This window comes from Anticarsia gemmatalis, chromosome 21, assembly GCF_050436995.1.
Source record: "Anticarsia gemmatalis isolate Benzon Research Colony breed Stoneville strain chromosome 21, ilAntGemm2 primary, whole genome shotgun sequence".
In the NCBI taxonomy this organism is placed as follows: domain Eukaryota; kingdom Metazoa; phylum Arthropoda; class Insecta; order Lepidoptera; family Erebidae; genus Anticarsia; species Anticarsia gemmatalis.
The window spans coordinates 1,903,265-1,920,512 of NC_134765.1; the positions used below are offsets into that span (position 1 = coordinate 1,903,265).

General features: G+C 40.1%; 6 protein-coding genes across 6 annotated transcripts; 2 read left to right on the forward strand and 4 right to left on the reverse strand.

Moving 5' to 3' along the window:
- The first annotated feature begins 771 nt into the window (after window positions 1-771).
- LOC142982134 (cuticle protein-like) lies at window positions 772-2,147 on the forward strand. The gene is made up of 2 exons (XM_076128480.1): window positions 772-845; window positions 1,555-2,147. Exons 1-2 carry the CDS (start codon window positions 834-836, stop codon window positions 2,095-2,097), a joined length of 555 nt encoding a protein of 184 aa, XP_075984595.1. The 5' UTR covers window positions 772-833; the 3' UTR covers window positions 2,098-2,147.
- Window positions 2,148-2,555: 408 nt separating this feature from the next.
- LOC142982125 (outer dynein arm-docking complex subunit 4-like) lies at window positions 2,556-4,357 on the forward strand. Its single transcript, XM_076128472.1, has one exon. The coding sequence runs from the start codon at window positions 2,565-2,567 to the stop codon at window positions 4,344-4,346; it is 1,782 nt and encodes a 593-aa protein (XP_075984587.1). The 5' UTR covers window positions 2,556-2,564; the 3' UTR covers window positions 4,347-4,357.
- A 193-nt stretch (window positions 4,358-4,550) lies between these two features.
- On the reverse strand, window positions 4,551-5,321 carry LOC142982132 (larval cuticle protein A3A-like). The gene is made up of 2 exons (XM_076128478.1): window positions 5,285-5,321; window positions 4,551-5,195 (listed from the first exon to the last, which is right to left on the reverse strand). The coding sequence occupies exons 1-2, from the start codon at window positions 5,294-5,296 to the stop codon at window positions 4,620-4,622; spliced, it is 588 nt and encodes a 195-aa protein (XP_075984593.1). The 5' UTR covers window positions 5,297-5,321; the 3' UTR covers window positions 4,551-4,619.
- An 874-nt stretch (window positions 5,322-6,195) lies between these two features.
- On the reverse strand, window positions 6,196-9,614 carry LOC142982137 (larval cuticle protein A2B-like). Its single transcript, XM_076128484.1, has 2 exons — window positions 9,555-9,614; window positions 6,196-6,753 (listed from the first exon to the last, which is right to left on the reverse strand). The coding sequence occupies exons 1-2, from the start codon at window positions 9,564-9,566 to the stop codon at window positions 6,286-6,288; spliced, it is 480 nt and encodes a 159-aa protein (XP_075984599.1). The 5' UTR covers window positions 9,567-9,614; the 3' UTR covers window positions 6,196-6,285.
- Window positions 9,615-12,414: 2,800 nt separating this feature from the next.
- Window positions 12,415-13,458, reverse strand: LOC142982129 (uncharacterized). Its single transcript, XM_076128476.1, has 2 exons — window positions 13,397-13,458; window positions 12,415-13,191 (listed from the first exon to the last, which is right to left on the reverse strand). Exons 1-2 carry the CDS (start codon window positions 13,406-13,408, stop codon window positions 12,415-12,417), a joined length of 789 nt encoding a protein of 262 aa, XP_075984591.1. The 5' UTR covers window positions 13,409-13,458.
- Window positions 13,459-15,536: 2,078 nt separating this feature from the next.
- On the reverse strand, window positions 15,537-16,776 carry LOC142982128 (uncharacterized). Its single transcript, XM_076128475.1, has 2 exons — window positions 16,715-16,776; window positions 15,537-16,523 (listed from the first exon to the last, which is right to left on the reverse strand). Exons 1-2 carry the CDS (start codon window positions 16,724-16,726, stop codon window positions 15,663-15,665), a joined length of 873 nt encoding a protein of 290 aa, XP_075984590.1. The 5' UTR covers window positions 16,727-16,776; the 3' UTR covers window positions 15,537-15,662.
- Between the last annotated feature and the right edge of the window lie 472 nt (window positions 16,777-17,248).

Genomic DNA, 17,248 nt, shown 5'->3' on the forward strand with positions numbered 1-17,248 from the left:
CTTCAAAAGTATTAAAGTTTATTTAAGTGTCTCTGCGGCGCGGTCGGTATTGTATCCGTCGAACAAAGTGCTTATTGGTCTTTTTCTAATAATTCTACGAATAATTAGATAATTCACAATAGTAGTCCGAAGCTCCAGTTTATGGCTTGCCCTCTATCATATGGGACTAATATAGTAAATGGCATTTTATTCACTATCTAATACACCTTCGGGAAAAACAGGCGTGATATTACGTACTTGGATTAGAATGTAAAATATAATTTATTCAAGTAAAACGTCAGCATTAATCTTTCAATAATGATTGTTGTACTACTGATACTTTTCATTAATTAGCGTGTGTAAGTAAATCACCGTTCGTTCAGGTCCTGATAACGATCATTAAGCATTATCCTTATGTAAACATTAACACATCATAAATTATCTTCTTCAATTGACGTTAAATCTCTCTTTTAATAGATTTCATATGGAATTAGTAATGAGTATAATGTTTAGCCACTGCGTCGTGACAATTTAGATATACATTGAATATCTCATTGATTTATTATACTGGAACGCTAATAAAACATAGTTCCTTGACTTTATTACAGTTATATGTAACATAATATAAATTTCATAATACTTGGCCGAAAGTCAAGAACGAGTACGAATTTTTCCGCCATTGACAAATTGTAGCTCATTTCCAATTGCGTGCACATTCATAGTGATGCGCAGGCATAATACAAAGTGTGAACTTGAGCTGGTGTCACAACCCACTGCTACTATATATACCTCGGGCGAGGCAACAGGACCATAGTCTCACTTGACTTCTCAACCACTCCTACACAGGAACAAAAATGGCCTTTAAGGTAAATCTTCTTGAGTTATCAGTGCTCTTATTTATCTATTGATTAAAAACCACATATCTTGATATCTGTTTGATTTAATTCCACTTTGAAAATTTGCTCTTCTTTGCTTGTAATTTTATATCTGTTATTTCTTCGAAAATCCATTCATGGATGATGGTTAATATTGGTTAATTTTGCAACAATAAAATCATCTCATTGTTTTTTGTATTAGCAATAATGGTTAATTGTTTTAAAAATAAATTATCATCTTGTAAGCGATATGCTTTATGAAGCTTTAAACATCATGATTTAAAATATGTACAATATTTATCGATGAGATCAATCCTAAATTCAATCTAGTCTAAATTGTGACATCTATTATGATCTTTCTAGTTCAAATCGTTCAGTAAAACAAAGTATTGACTTAAAAATGTAATACTAATTAATTAATTGTGTTTACTTAAGCAAGTCATAGTAAAGCACGTCGCGAGTCGCGCCGCTACTTGCCACTCATTTAAATGCGGGAGGCGACACCTTGCGTGTCCTTGACGAACGAGCTATCCTCGGCTTGTTAGTAATTTCTCCGCGCATGCGCTTACGCAAGTGCACTAGTCTCGCCCTCGCTAAACCGTGTCACTGTTTCAAGTACAACTTATGTGTCACACGTTCAACGAGACTAGCGCCTACAATGATCACCATTAACAGACTCTAACGAATCGATTTGTTTCAGTTCGTCATCCTTTCATGCCTCGTGGCTCTGGCCCGCGCCGCGGTGGGCCCCGCCGCCGTCGCCGCTCCTCTTGTAGCCCAGCCTGTAGTCGCTGCTCAAGTGGCAGCTAGGTTGGAGGAGTTCGACCCCCTTCCTCAGTACAACTTCGGTTACAACGTGGCGGACGCACTCACCGGTGACTACAAGAGCCAGACGGAGCAGCGCAACGGAGACCTGGTGCAGGGACAATACACGGTTGCTGACCCCGACGGTACTCTTCGTGTGGTGGACTACTCTGCTGACTCTATCAATGGTTTCAACGCGGTGGTGCGTAAAGAGCCGCTCGTGGCCGCCGCCCCCGCTGTTGTCGCTGAGCCCGCAGTAGTTCCCGCACGCATCGCCGCCGCACCGGTCGCCGCTGCTCCCGTGGTCGCCGCCGCCAGATACACAGCTCCGGTAGCATACGCCGCCGCTCCTGCCGCCAGGTTCGCCGCCTACACAGCTCCCGTCGCACGATTCGCCTCCCCATACGCCTACCCCGCTGCCGCCCCCGTCATCGTCTAAATAACTAAAGCACAACCATGACTGAACAAATAATGGCCGATTAAATTTTATACGAGAAATAACGTCTTTTACATTTATTTTATACACAAACTAATGAGACACACCTATAATATAGTTTTAAATTCTACACGAACAAAGCAGTTGAACTAGATAAATACGTTCATAACGAGTTATTATATTTTAGATGGTCTTCTAAAAATAAAATATAGGATGAGTAGCGCCCAAAATGTATAACAATATAATTCTGAAAAGTGTATGTTTTTCCAAGCGTACTCGGCGGGCAGTCAATACGAGTACATTATATTACATATATCCTTCTTTATATTTAGATTTGGTTTATGACTGGTCGAATCAATGCTATCAGCAAAAAATCCACGCTTGATCAGTCATTGCTTGTCAAAAACAAATCAAAGACAGGCAATATTTTAATTATTTTATTTTTGTAGGGATTTCTTTATAACCCTAAAATGGAGGAGAAACAATTATATGGAGCACTCACTGTGTACCGTGAACGAGGTGCATACCTGCGTCGACTCGAACAGTTTGAGAAGGCTAAAGCTTCATACGATGAAGCGTTTAGGAACAGCCCCGAGGATGTGCGCACTCTGACTGGACGGAGTCAAGTATGCGCGGACGCCGTGCAGCCGGTGCAGGCGTACGCCGACGCAGAGTTGGCGCTCAAACTGGAGCCCCACAACATGAACGCACGCAACATGCAGTCCCGCGCCATGTACACCATGTCAGACTTTGAACGCTCCGTAGTCATGAACTTCCGAGGAATTCGCTGCCGCCGACAACCTCCCTACTTCATGGAAGGCATCAATCAAGGGCTAGAAACCATCCAGGACTGCATCGGTATCAACGCTGGTAATGTCATGATGGACTTTCTACCCCTTATCAAAATAATAGAAGCGACGCGAACGGATGAAAATGAACCACAAAAAGTAACCCACGTATCTCGCATTCCTAAACCAGAAAAAAAGCGTAAACTTACACAAATGGAGGCTCGGAAACATTTGACTTTGGCTCGCGTACTCGCCATGAAATATCTTGGACCGATGGCTTATGATAAGTTTTTTCTGCAACACCTCACTGAAGATCCTCGAATTAAATCCGCCAATGCCGGAGGTAGCGCGCAACTTAAAGAACTCGTTCACGAAGCATTGCGATCTCTAACCGAGAGACAAGAGATGTTGCGAGCTCAGAGACCATACTACACAATCAAACTAGCTGAGAAGGCAGAATCTAAACACCAAAATAAGTATAAAGAGAATGTGCTTATATTGGAGCGTGAAATCGGAGCACGTACTTCTGAACGTCTGTTGAAACAGATTGAGAAGAGTATGCGCGAGAACCGTGTCATGGACTTGATAGCTCAAGCCGAACGTATGCAGCTGTTCCTTGACGGGAAAACTCCGAGGACGCTACCTGACAAAGAGCTGTACACTGATCGCTTGTACAGAGCTGTCGGTGAAGGATACCTCTCCCAGCATCGTCTGTCGTACACGCTCAGTGAACGTGGTAATCGTCGCCGTATCGCTTTCCTCATGGGCTTGCAAGTGGGCCGTCCGACTTCTTTCGATTCGGTCATGGCGAATTATCCATACAAGTTTATTGATATCAAGCAGGCTACCGCTAAGGTACAAAATACGCTTGAAATGTGTGAAAATTCGACAATGAAATGCTGGCTTATGTATGAATTAGCTCGACTGCTATGTACTCAAAAGAATTATGCTCTTGCAAAGTTTTACGCCAAGCGCTGCCAGCGAGAAGCTGCAGAGCTAGGGAACGTGACGTGGTGGTTAAATGGCTGTTTCGTATTGATGAGCGGTGACATGCAACAAGGTAACGCGAACGAAGTGCGCATCCAAGTCGAAGAAGCGTACGAATACGCGAAGAAGATGCAAGATCCAGAAAGGGTGCACGCCTTTCTATTTAAGTGTGCGGATATGGTTGCTGAGACGGCGACTTCAGACGAACGCAAGGCGATCACGCAGCGAGAAAAACAGATCACCGCTGTTATGGAGATCGAGCAAAAGGTCGAGGCGCAAGTGTTGTTCAAGCGTATGTCGACGGTACCGTTCGGGCGGCGCTTCTCCGTGCTGCCGCGCAAGCCGGAGCCGGGGGAGCAACGTGCGGAGCGGCGCAAGCGTCGCCAGCGCGGCCTCTCCGTCATCCCCGGACCAGAACAAGTCCTACCGGCCTCGCCGTATTCTGGTGTTCTTGGATTCCAAATATTCGATATATAATTTTATATATGTAATTCTGTTTTATAAGCAGGTTATTTATAAAGTTTTAGATATTTTTGACAGGATTTTGAGAGTATCAATTTTTATCTTGAAAATCGTTAAAATATTTTTAGTGATTATTGAATTGGCCAGAAATATCTTAGGAATATTCTAAAACACATAAACTATATGGATGAATAATTATAATAAACATTGTAATAAATATGCTTTATTATTTACAATTTATGGCATTTTTATAAGATGGTCACAATAAATTAAAATTATTATAATGACTTAATGATGGTAAGAGTAAGCGGGAGCAGAGTAGGCTACAGGCGCGGAGTAGGCTACAGGCGCGCTGTGGTACACGGGAGCAGCGTGTACGACGGGAGCAGCGTGCACCACGGGGGCGGCGGCGTACGCCACTGGGGCGGCGATCTTGGCGACGGGGGCGATGACCTTAGTGACGTGAGCGAGGGGCTCCCTGTGCACGACGGCGTTGAAACCGTTGTGAGGATCAGCGGTGTAGTCTACGGTACGTTTGGTGCCGTCGGGGTCGACCACGGAGTAGGAGCCATGGACAACATCACCGTCGCGAGTCTCGTGCTGGGACTTGGAGTCACCGGTGTGTCCGTCCTGCACGTCGTAGGAGTAGCTGTACTGGGCGTGGGCGACGGGCTCCACAACTTTAGCGATGGGAGCGGCATATGCTACTGGAGCAGCAATTTTGGCGATCGGCGCGGCGTAGGCGATGGGAGCATGCACAGCGTGACTGCCGTACGTGAGTGCAGGTCCGGCTGAGTAGGTCAGCTGCGCGGCCGGGAGCAGACCCGCGCTCGCAACAGCCACCAGACAGCTGAGGACGACAAACTGTAAAATAAAAAGAAACAATTAGTAAATTCATTAAAACTGAGTAATAAAAATGAACACAAAAAGCACAATTTAGTAATAATGCGTACCTTGAATGCCATGTTTGGTAGTAGTAATGTTCGACAGTGAGATACAACTGTCGCTTTCAGTGTACGGTCCCGTTTTATATTCAACGCATGTCCACTCATGACAACGGATTTATGTGACGTCACAAGGCTCGATCCGGTAATCGAACCTCGCAATTATGAGAAGTTTGTTGAAACTTTCGCTTTTAATTGAGGCGGTAAACTGAGGCAAGGTCGTGGTCTTCACCGGAATGCGAGCACGGCCCGCCGCAGTGCCTCAGTGCCGCAGTGACGAGGGCGACCCTCCCAAGTGCTCTACTTAATGTATTTATTATTAGCTTCAGCACGGTAAAGCCTACATTAACTTCCGAGTAATCTCATTACAATTACGTTCATTCAAATCATAAAGTGAATATTAAACTTTGATGAACATTATACACAGAGATGATGATCGATCTAATCAATTGTGTGACAACGTGTAACGACTGAGGTGACAATATTAGTATTTTGTACGAGTTCAGCCATCACATCCTTATTTTCGTTTATTATTATTATTAATCATCATCATCATCATAAGTATTTTAATTTGTAAAATGTTTTTTTTTATATTTTTCGTCACACACTCCCTAGCTTTTATCGAGAAAGTAGTTATTACATAAAGTAAGGTACAATTTACAACATATGCAATAAATTATTTAAAAAAAATAATTTTGAAAGCTCTCGTAGGCGAAATATTAGCAAACCAGCAATAACGTTAGGCGAACACACCAGAAAGATGGCTCGTGGGTGAGTCTCGTCTAACTTGTCTAAGGATTGTCATGATTTCATGCAGTTTCTGGAAATCATACACAGGTCCTAATTATTGCTAGTCAAAGCGCATGTGTATTTTTTTTACAACAGTGGATAAGGTAAAATAACACAAAATAACATTCTTGTATAAAAATTCCGAAGCGTATATTTACATAAATAACAATGGTATAAAAGTCCTAAAATTAGATATCAACAACAAAATTGTAATAATTCATCTAGAAGTAGTAGGGGCTGGGTAGTCTGGGGGCGAGGAGGGGCGCGGGGGCGGGGTGGAAGAGGGGTGCTCTTGCGAACACGGGGGCGGGGGCGACTACTGGAGCGGGGGCAACTACTGGAGCCCTGGCGAGGATCGGAGCGGGGGCTACAACTGGTGCAGGAGCGACAACTCGGGCCGGGGCAGCGACAGCAACTAATGGCTCGCGGCGAACAACCGCGTTAAAGCCATTGATAGGGTCAGCAGCGTAGTCAACAATTCTTCTGGTGCCGTCAGGGTCGACGACGGAGTAGGAGCCGGTGACGATGTCTCCGTTCCTGTGCTCCTGGTGGCCTTTGTAGTCGCCGGTGAGGGAGTCCTGCACGTCGTAGCCGTACGAGTACTGCGGGAGCGGGTCGACGCGGGCGAGGGGCACCGGCGCGATGATGCTGGCGCTGGCCGCGCACGCCAGGCAGATGAATACTACAATCTGTGGACAAACAAATAAACAAATATGAAACTATTTAATAGATTAGTTACCTAGTGTCATTCTAATGACAAAGATGAGTTTAGTTCAAATCTATAAGGGGATTACATATAATGTCTTGACTTATATTATTCCGTACTATAAAGATACTATAATTACATTTTATAAACGAAAACTTTGCATAAAAGCCACGTAAGTTTATATATACATTTTAAGGTTAATGCGATGAAAATAAGTTCTCAGAAAATAAAATGTATTTTGGTAATTCAATAAGGAAATTGTGAACTTGCAGACTTTATTTACCAAAAAAATATATAGCTAGTTTATGGTAACGACTCTGCCCGCGTTTAAATAGTAAACAGCATCATCTCTCTAGACACTATCTATTATACTGTCGAAATTTATACGAGTCGTTACAACCATTGTGAAAACAAGCAAGCAAACAAATTTTGTCTTTACCTTAGCATATTTGTCTTCGATACCAATATCGTCTGCTCAAAGTATGTACACTAACACGATAAATTGCATAATAATAAAGTACATTGCACAACATAGTATATGATAGCATTGTTTACAACGATCAGCCTTGCGACACGCTCGGACCCTTTCTTCGTAACCACGCGCGGACGGAATAACAACACCCTGTGTAAATTGCACGCGACAACACATGCACTATACTGAATATTAATTAAGTTCGATTGATTGTTAGTTTTATGGTTCGTTGAAGATTGGTGAATACGAATGTTCTGAAGACTTTGTACGAGAAAAATAAGTATATGAAAACTTGCAATGAGTGATTAACATATTTTTGTTAACGTTGTATAGCGTTAACTTGCCTATGCATTAATTCCAACTTTTATAAATACTAGTCCATACTTTTATTTTATATGCAAAAGTTAAGTCTGTCTTTTACACATTTATAGCTAAACTGCCGAACCTATTGACGAAAAGTATGAAGCTTCAAGACGCAGAACTGAGCAAACATAATAATAGGCATCAAAGATATTTCTTTCTTTTTCTTTTAGATCAAAAAAATAGTTTTCAAATCACTTAAAGAAACCTTAATTTTACGCCAGCTAGGCTACTCGCATCAACTAGTATCAATAATAGATATTTAAATACTTATTTTCGAAATTACATACGTTTGATGTTCTGTTAAGCTGATTAATTTAAACAACGCGCGCGTTGAACTCTTTTATATGGCAGGAGTATTACGTAACTGATTGAATGAAATTGAAACGATTTAAGTCTCTTGGGACTGTATTATGTGAATTGAGGCTATTATTTATAGATGCAGAACGTTTCGTAGGTATGTTGGTATTACATTAACACACAAAGCATGAATCAATGGTTGCAAGTATTGATCTATGAATGTAAGTTTGTTTATCTTTTAAGGAAAAATTGCTAAATGTGTTTTGATAATATCTGGCGTACAGGTAGCTTATAACTTGAACTAACACATTTTAAATATAAAAAGTCAACGCAGGCTGAGTTTTCAGTAGAAGCTATTATTGAATTAGATTATCTACACTATGATATTGCTGTAATCAAGCAAAGTTATTTTCTGTATGCAAATCTTTAAAATTCGTTGCTAAAGACATAAAAATTTGTTATCAATACATATCGTTTTGTATGAATCATATTGATTGTTATGTACGGGGGCAGTTGAAACGAAAGCGTCAGTAAGCATTTGAAGGCATGTCGCAAAGAGTCCTGATATGGATCGAGTTGGTCAATCGCGCCGCACGACCACCGCACGACCACTGCTCGATGGTCGATAGACTATATGGTTCTAAAAGCGACTACAGTAATCAGATGATGGTTGTTTTTTTATTTATGTTCAATTAATTTGATAGCATTTTTAAATATGACGTGTTTATTTGTTTCAACGAGCGATATCTGTTGTTTGACAAACGCTAACTTTTGAAGTAAAAAAAATACAAATTTACAACGGAATAAAATAAAAAAAATGGTGAATAAGTGAATTGAATGTAATACATATAGAAAACTAAAAATGTACAGATAAATAAGTAAGAACAGAGTATGACAATATTGATTAATAAAACAATGAACAAAACAATTAAAAAACATCTAAGGAACTATAAGAAAAAAATGAAAAAGTTTTAAATATTTGAAAGAAGTGTAGTTTCAGAATCACACCATAAGTTTCTATCATGATCCACGTCGGGCACGCGACCGAACAAACCAACACAAAAGCTCTGATAAATCGATACAATTGCTTCTATTGTAACTTGTAACTTGTTCTTACAATCCGTTTAGTTCAACACTTGTAATGGAATCATTAGAACAATGACCACGTGACCTTTAGTAACACATCGAGTCATAGACAAATCAATTAAAGAAAACCTTTGATATAAATTACGCTTTTAAATAAATAAAAAATAAAAATATCTAGTTTTTTCTGTGACTTTGTCCGTATTCATTTTTAATGACGCTGTTTCTTACAAATAGGTCTTTCTGACGACTGAAAGAATGACAAGATAACAACAAATAAGATTACTTTCAGAATTGGTGTGGTAATAAAATAAAAAGGTACTAGAAATATGAATTATTAATATTAAATTAGAATATGAATGGACTTAAATATTATTTTGAGACCATTTAGTTTGAGTATTACTATTTTAAACCTATGATTCGAAGATTCGAAAAAAAGTTATTTCCAAAGCTAACCCAATTATAAATTTAATTCGAATTATCAAATAAACCGCAAAATTACCTATTAAAAATTAAACCAACAATTAAAAATTAATAAAAAATAAATAAAATAAATAATAAAAACTCACCTTGGAGTCCATGTCTTTGTGTTTAAGGTAGGATGTTCACAGTTCCTCAAAGTGGAATGTGTAGTCCAGCCGAAGTGGTCCTCGTTATATATCGTCCACATTCGTAACCATACGTGAGGTCCATACACACAACCTATTGAAGAAAGTGATACCAATTACGCGACACTCTTGCGATACATGTTACGTTTCACGAATCCACTTGGATGTATGCTTTCATTGATTGTTGAAAGAATTTGTGACTTCCGCGTCTGATTCATTGATTAAATTGCCGTTGTGATTGTGATATTTTCCTGTTAGTGGTTTGAATATTTTAGCTGAGTTTAACAATTAGCCTAATCGCAATTATTTGATTGTAAATCTAGCTTGATCTACGTGAAAAGATATCTCGGGGTTAGAAATATCATTGATGTATTTTATTATCATAGCATCTATCTGTTTACAAATTTTCGTCAAATTCAGTTAAGTTTTGGCGAAGTTGAATATCAAACATGTATCCAAACATTATTTTGGAAGTTTTTTTTCGGGAATAAATAGACTAAATCTTTCTTCGATATATTGTCAATAATCCTGCCAGATTTCACTTTAACCGTTTTATTTTTTTCACCGTAAAAACATAACAGAAAGCCAGACAGATTTTTCTTTCCTTTAAAAAAACATGCACTTTATGGATAATAAATGGACATAGCACCATTCTTATCTTACAATCACTCAATCAATCATTAATGATTTTCTTGGTTAGAGTTTTTTGTGTCTTCATCTACTTAAAAAAACTTCTTTACAGTGAGTTTCAAGGAGTTTGCATTAAATTTTTCTTAATTTTTCTTCATTCAGATTTAGATACATTGAAGTGACTCGATTTTTAATCAATAATTTATAACATCAGAAACATCAAAATGTTTTCTTTTTATAAATTGATAATGTACTTCAACAAAATGTACCACAACAACACTAACTCAAATTTTATAACATTGTGACAATTATTCCCACCCGTAATTCGCTGGTGTGGTGGACTAATGGCCCGGAGGAAGCTATTTACTAGCAGTGGGACTATAATAGGTTTATATCACCTTTCTTGCTTCAAAAAATGACGTTTTTATAAATTAATGCCCATGTTTATCTTAACCCAATGCAATACTAGGGAGTACAGGCTTCAAGTCTCTCAAAGATTATTTTCGATTTCCAACTAAGTATTTATACATTGTAACAGTGAAAAATTATACAACTTTTGAAGAGAAATAAACATTTTTTATTATTATAAAATAAAAAGCTGAAAATCGCACAAGATCCTACTCAATTATGACCACAATCCTTTGTAATTGGCACCTACCTGATAGGCAAAGAACAGCCTTATCAGATTACACTATAAGGGATTCACAATAGATATTGAATAAATAAGTTGCGTGCGTCACACTTCCTCCATATGTGTCCATTGAACGATAAATGAATTCATCAAGCACTTTTAAGTCATAACATGACTATTCTGATGACATAAGTACTGGTGTCACCATTTCTGGCACTCTCAGTAAACGATCTGTGGGTTAAGCAACCATTGGAAAGAAATAAATAATATATTTTCTGGTGCAGTTATGAGATGCAATTACAAACACGTATAAGAAAACAAAATACTAAATATAACCACAAAATCTGTATAAATACAAATGAATCACCGAAATGTATGTCTATACTCGCATAACTTTGAACAACTACAAGAATTTGAACAATTATTTTATTTAATATGTTTGTAACTGTTGGGACAAGGTTTGAATGGGATCGATGGGAACAAAATTCCCACGGGAACGAAATCAACCGCATAAAACTGTACACATACTCTACTACAGGGATTAATATCGATTCATGGAGTATAAAATCTATACTTATATTATAAAGCTGAAGAGTGTTTGTTTGTTTGAACGCGCTAATCTCAGGTATTACTGATTCGAATTGAAAAAATATTTTTGTGTTAAATAGACCATTTATCGAGGAAGGCTTTAGGCTATATAACATCATTATACGGCCATTAACAACGAAAAATGTTACAAAAACGGACAAATTTTTGACCCATTCTCTCTTATATGACGCAAGCGAAGTTGCGCGGGTCAGCTAGTATTTTATAAAGGAATAGTAGAATAACATTAAACTTTATTTTCTTAACCTCATTCAGTAGATTCTGTACAGTTGGAACTGTCGAGTATCGAAATTTTGACATTTAGATGTACTGCCAAAATATTTCCTACGACGCCCGTCAGAGGCGCTGATCAGATTTTCGTACAAAATTTCTCGGTGACAGGTCGGTTGTCGGTAGTCGATAGTAGCACAGAATCGAGCTACAGGTAAATATTTATAACTATAGATAATAGAGCTATGGGAGATATAGGTGATTAAAGGATTTTTGGATATTCTTAATAAACCTAATAATATTATCTTTATAACATTAGTACAGATGACATTTTTAATGTGTAATACTTTCCTTGGTACACGATACATTCATAGATACAAATCACAATGATATAAATATGTATTCCAAACGGATTGTGAGTCACGCAATGTCTTAAGAATTTGGCTTTAAAAGCTTGGCAACAATTGTTTTAATCCACAATCTTTTAAAAAGTATAATTAAAATGAGATACTTATGTTTTTTAGCTGTAATACTTTTTATTCACTTTTACTGGCCAAGTTCTCCTAAGATTAGCTTTTTATTAATTTTCAGGAACGTTATGTGTAAGGAAAATATAACCAAATTTAAAATTAAATCATTTATTCTTTTAGTTAAAAAAACAGAAAATAAATAAAAAAATACAGTCGTATGTACAATTCAAGTCTTCAGGCGTAGTTTCCTTAGAGATAGGCATTGAGGGTGTAATTACGCCACAACTACGTTAGCGGCGTAAGGAGAGGCAACGGGAGCGGTGTACGCCGCGTAAGGTGCAGTGTACGCGGCAGTGTAGGCAGCGGCGACGGGAGCGGTGTACGCAGCCCTGTATGCAGCAGCTACGGGAGCAGCGGCGTAGCGGGCAGCTACGACGGGGGCGGCAGCATAGCGAGCGACGACGGGAGCTGCAGCATAACGAGCAGCTACAACTGGGGCAGCGACGGGAGCAGCCACAGGCGCGGCGGCGTAACGCGCAGCTACAACTGGAGCAGCAGCAACAGGGGCAGCCACAGCAGCGGGAGCGGCAGCATAACGGGCAACAACTGGGGCAGCCACGGCGGGTTGGGCTACGACGGGAGCGGCAGCAACGGGAGCAGCGGCGATACGGGCGGGGACCACAGCAGGCTCAGCTACGACAGCGGGGGCGGCGGCAACCAGGGGCTCTTTACGGACAACAGCATTGAAACCGTTGATGGAGTCAGCGGTGTAGTCAACAATGCGGCGTGTACCATCGGAATCCACCAGGGAGTATTGACCTTGGACTAGATCTCCGTTGCGCTGTTCCGCCTGGCTCTTGTAGTCGCCGGTGAGAGAGTCAGCTACGTTGTAGCCGAAGCTGTACTGTGGGAGAGGGTCGAACTCCTCGAGCCTGGCCGCAACCGCAGGAGCGGTGTATGCGACAGGTGCCGCTGCAATAGGTGCTGCCGCGACGGCCGCTGGGACAGCGCTGCCGTGGGCGAGGGCCAGGAGGCAAGAGAAAACGACGAACTGAAATGAAACAAATATTTTATGTAGAACACTTAAATTCTCAGATTCTAATTTATTTTTATGGTAATCTAATCAAGGAAACACTGTTATAAGACTTCAGCAATGGTATCAATATTTGCACCAATTTCAGTATCTATCACTGTTTTATTGTATCACTTTCACACACTGTAGTATGCACTTCACAAGATCCAACTGCGTTCCGTACCTTGAATGCCATGTCTGTAGTTAGAAGAGATGTGTTCAGGGAAGCTTAGAGCTGTGAACTGTACCCTCAGTTTGACACTAACAGCATTTATAGTAGTTGGTGGACCGCTTGCTTCATCCTGGTGGCATCTCCAAATTTAAATATATTCAAGTACGCACGTACGAGGCGGACCGATGTGCAGGCCGCCGCGTCACGAACAATGCCAAGTGAAATTATTGATTCTAGCTATGATCTTCATAAATTTAATTGGTACAACAATAAATTAATATACGACATGTCATTATTTAAACAGCAACACACATCTTTATGATTATGGTTACTGAATAAATATCAATTTAAGGCTAATTATCTATCGTCACAGAACTTTATTCAAGAAATAGTTATGACAGATTTTCTGAAATTTTCCTTTGAAATAAAATTATTAAGGAGCCAATATTTTTGTTTAAACTAGTTTATACATTTTATCTGAACATATTTTTAGGCCTTTCCTTATTTCAAGTTTCAATGTCAAATGCTAGTAAAAGGTAAAAGCATTAACATTCTGCAAACGTGCAGCGTAACTTGCTCGCGACTTGCAAGACATAATAAATTTAACTTAACTGACAGCTCTTTCTGTTTGTTCTACAATTCTACACAGATTAAAAATTTTGTTATCTACATTTCGTGACAGACAAAAGTCAGGGGCATAGTTCTTGTCATGAGTTCAACAAGGAAAGTTTATAGGGATCTTTATGACATTCTTTGGTCTCTGCCACCCCTAAGGGAAAAAGGTGGGATCTTGTGTGTGTAAAGGTAAGTAGTAATGTAGGAATTTTTTTTTTTGTTGCCACCGCGCAAACCGCGGATGATTAGAGTTTTTGTAAGAGATCTAAGTCTTTTGCAAAGCACGTTAAGTTGTAGGTCACGACTTTCAAACCTTAGGACAACCGTTACCAGTAGACAGAAGCGTGAATGTCTGACAACCAATATGACCGAGGGGTAACATCTTAAAACCCGGGTAACTGGGTTGTGGAAGACCGATGGACAGTCGCTCTCCGTAAAATACTTGCCCTCAGATGATTCCGGTTGAACTGAAAGCCAATTCCATCATAGTTGAAAGAAACGCTAGGCTGATAAGAATCGGAACTAAGCTAATATATCTTATCAGGGCTTTTGTGTAATCATCTCGAATTGATAACATTGTTTTTTATCAACCCATCATTAATTATCATTCTATATTTATTCCACCCATTGCATCCTGCTCTCTGGGGAGAGAGAATATTATGAGACATTTCTTTCATTAAATTACTATAATATTTTGCTCTTGTGCAATGCTCTTCTGCTGGCTTTAGGCTTTATCCCGACACTCGAATTCGTTTTAAATTGTGTCGGATTCGAGCTAATATTCATATCATATTGCTAAATTCTGAATAGCAAAGCATGATAATTATAAAAAAAATAATGTCTGCTTATGTGGCGCACTTGGTCGTGTATGCAACTGCAGATCATTAGATCTCAGGTTCGATTCCCTGGTCGAGCAAAGTACTATTGGTATTTTTGTTATCAAAATATTTCTCGACTGTAATCCATAGTTAAAGCAATAGACCCACCCTCTACTAAATGAGACTTACATTGTTAATCCAGGACATACAGGATTTATATCTATTATACTTACTACTATTTTTACGAAAATAATTAAAGATAAAAAAAAAATATATTTTAGATTTAAAACAATTAGTTTAGTATTTTAGTTATTTAAAAATTTTGCTTATTTTGTATGCATATTATCTATGCAACCTAATCATATTATTATCGTCCGTTGCTGAGCAAGCGTTTTTCGTGCTTTTTAGGTAGATACAAGATTAGGTCTCCATCACGCTGGCCTAGTGATTAAATTATTGACATCGCAACTCTTACAATAATTTTGCATTCTCATGATCAAACACGATCTTAGTAAACTGGATAAAATTTACAAAGTATTCATAGCTCGTAGCTGCTCCTCAGGTGCTAATCTTAACAGTGCAAAATCTTATTGATCCATGAAATGTTAGAAAAAGGAAGTAGGTCCGGGAAATATATTGCTAATAAGTCCGGTATCTGGTGGTTACTTGTTTTACAAATAAATGTAGGTCCTAACACAAGGTTCGAATAAAATGTAATATTAAAAGCATATTCGTGTATTTGGTGCAATTTGTTCCATATAAAAAATATTGTAAATAACTATAGCTAGAGATAATGCTAGGTCTTATGATAATTTGACAAGTTTCGTTTGATCAGAGCGTGGCATTCAAGGGTATCTGTATCCAGCGGCTGCGACAGGCTCCACGAGCTTAGCGGGAGCGGCGCGAAGCGTGGTGACGGGAGCGGGAGCCGCCGCTGTGGGGACCACGCGAGCTACTGGAGCGTTGGTGTACGCGGCCGCCACCGGGGCAGGGTATGCTGCGGCGAAGGGAGCGGCGTAAGCAGCGGTGTACGGTGCGCTGTACGCGGCCGCGATAGGAGTGTTGTAGGCGGCTGTGTAGGCTGCAGCGGGGTAGGCAGCAGCGAGAGGAGCAGGGTACGCAGCTCTGTACGCGGCAGCTACTGGAGCGGCGGCGTAACGGGCGTCAACGAAGGGGGCAGATGCGTATCGGCTGACGACAGGGGCGGTGGCGTAGCGTGCGAAAACAGGAGCTGGAGCGGCGACGGGGGCAGCCAATGCAGCTGGAGCCACGGGAGCGGCGGCGTAGCGGGCAACTACTGGCTCGGGAGCTACTGCAGCCTGAGCTACGACGGGAGCTGCGGCAATACGAGCAGGCACCACTGCGGGTTCAGCCACGACGGCAGGAGCGGCTACTAAAGGCTCGTTGCGTACAACAGCGTTGAATCCGTTGATAGGGTCAGCGGTGTAGTCGACGATGCGGCGAGTACCGTCAGCTTCCACCAAAGAGTATTGGCCCTGCACTACGTCACCATCGCGCTGCTCCGACTGACTCTTGTAGTCGCCGGTGAGAGAGTCCTGTACATTGTAACCGTATCTGTACTGCGGTACAGTATCGTACTCTTCAAGCCTGGCTGCAACGACAGGTGCCGTATATGCAGCCGGCGCGAGAGGCGCTGGCACCACGCTGCCGTGGACGAGGGCCACGAGGGAGAGGAGACTCACAAACTGAAACAGAAATACAAACTTTTGTTGAAACTAAATATGATTCTAGGAGAAAGTTTGGTTATGCATAGAAAATCGCAAACACTGTAAAAAATCTTTTGCTTCCAAATATTATTTTGTAAATTCATATTTTGTATTATCACTTTCACACACACTGTAGAATGCACTTCACAAGATCCAACTGCGTTCCGTACCTTGAATGCCATGTCTGCAGTTAGATGAGATGTGTTCAGGGAAGCTTAGAGCTGTGAACTGTACCCTCAGTTTGACACTAACAGCATTTATAGTAGTTGGTGGAGCGCTTGCTTCATCCTGGTGGCATCTCCAAAATTTTCAATACACGCACGTACGCGACGGCCGCTGCCTTGCGGAGGAGCGAACAATGCCACGTGAAATTGTTGTGACTAAACGTCTTTTTAAAATGTATTTTTATTAATAAGTAACCAAACAGTGTGTCAGTTTGTTGGTCAACGTAACTAACGTTGTGTGTATAACCTTGGCATAACTCTAAAATATAGGTTAACTTTTAACACAATAGTTCTAAGACTATTATACTATTCATCTAATTTATAATCCAGAAAAAAAAAACACTATTTCTATATAACTAATAATTAATAAATAATTTTAACTACTGCAAGTTGCGCAAATTTTATCGTGCATAATACTTTTCATTAAATAAATGTGTCTCCCTAAATAGTAACTTATAATAAGTAATATACGATTTTCAC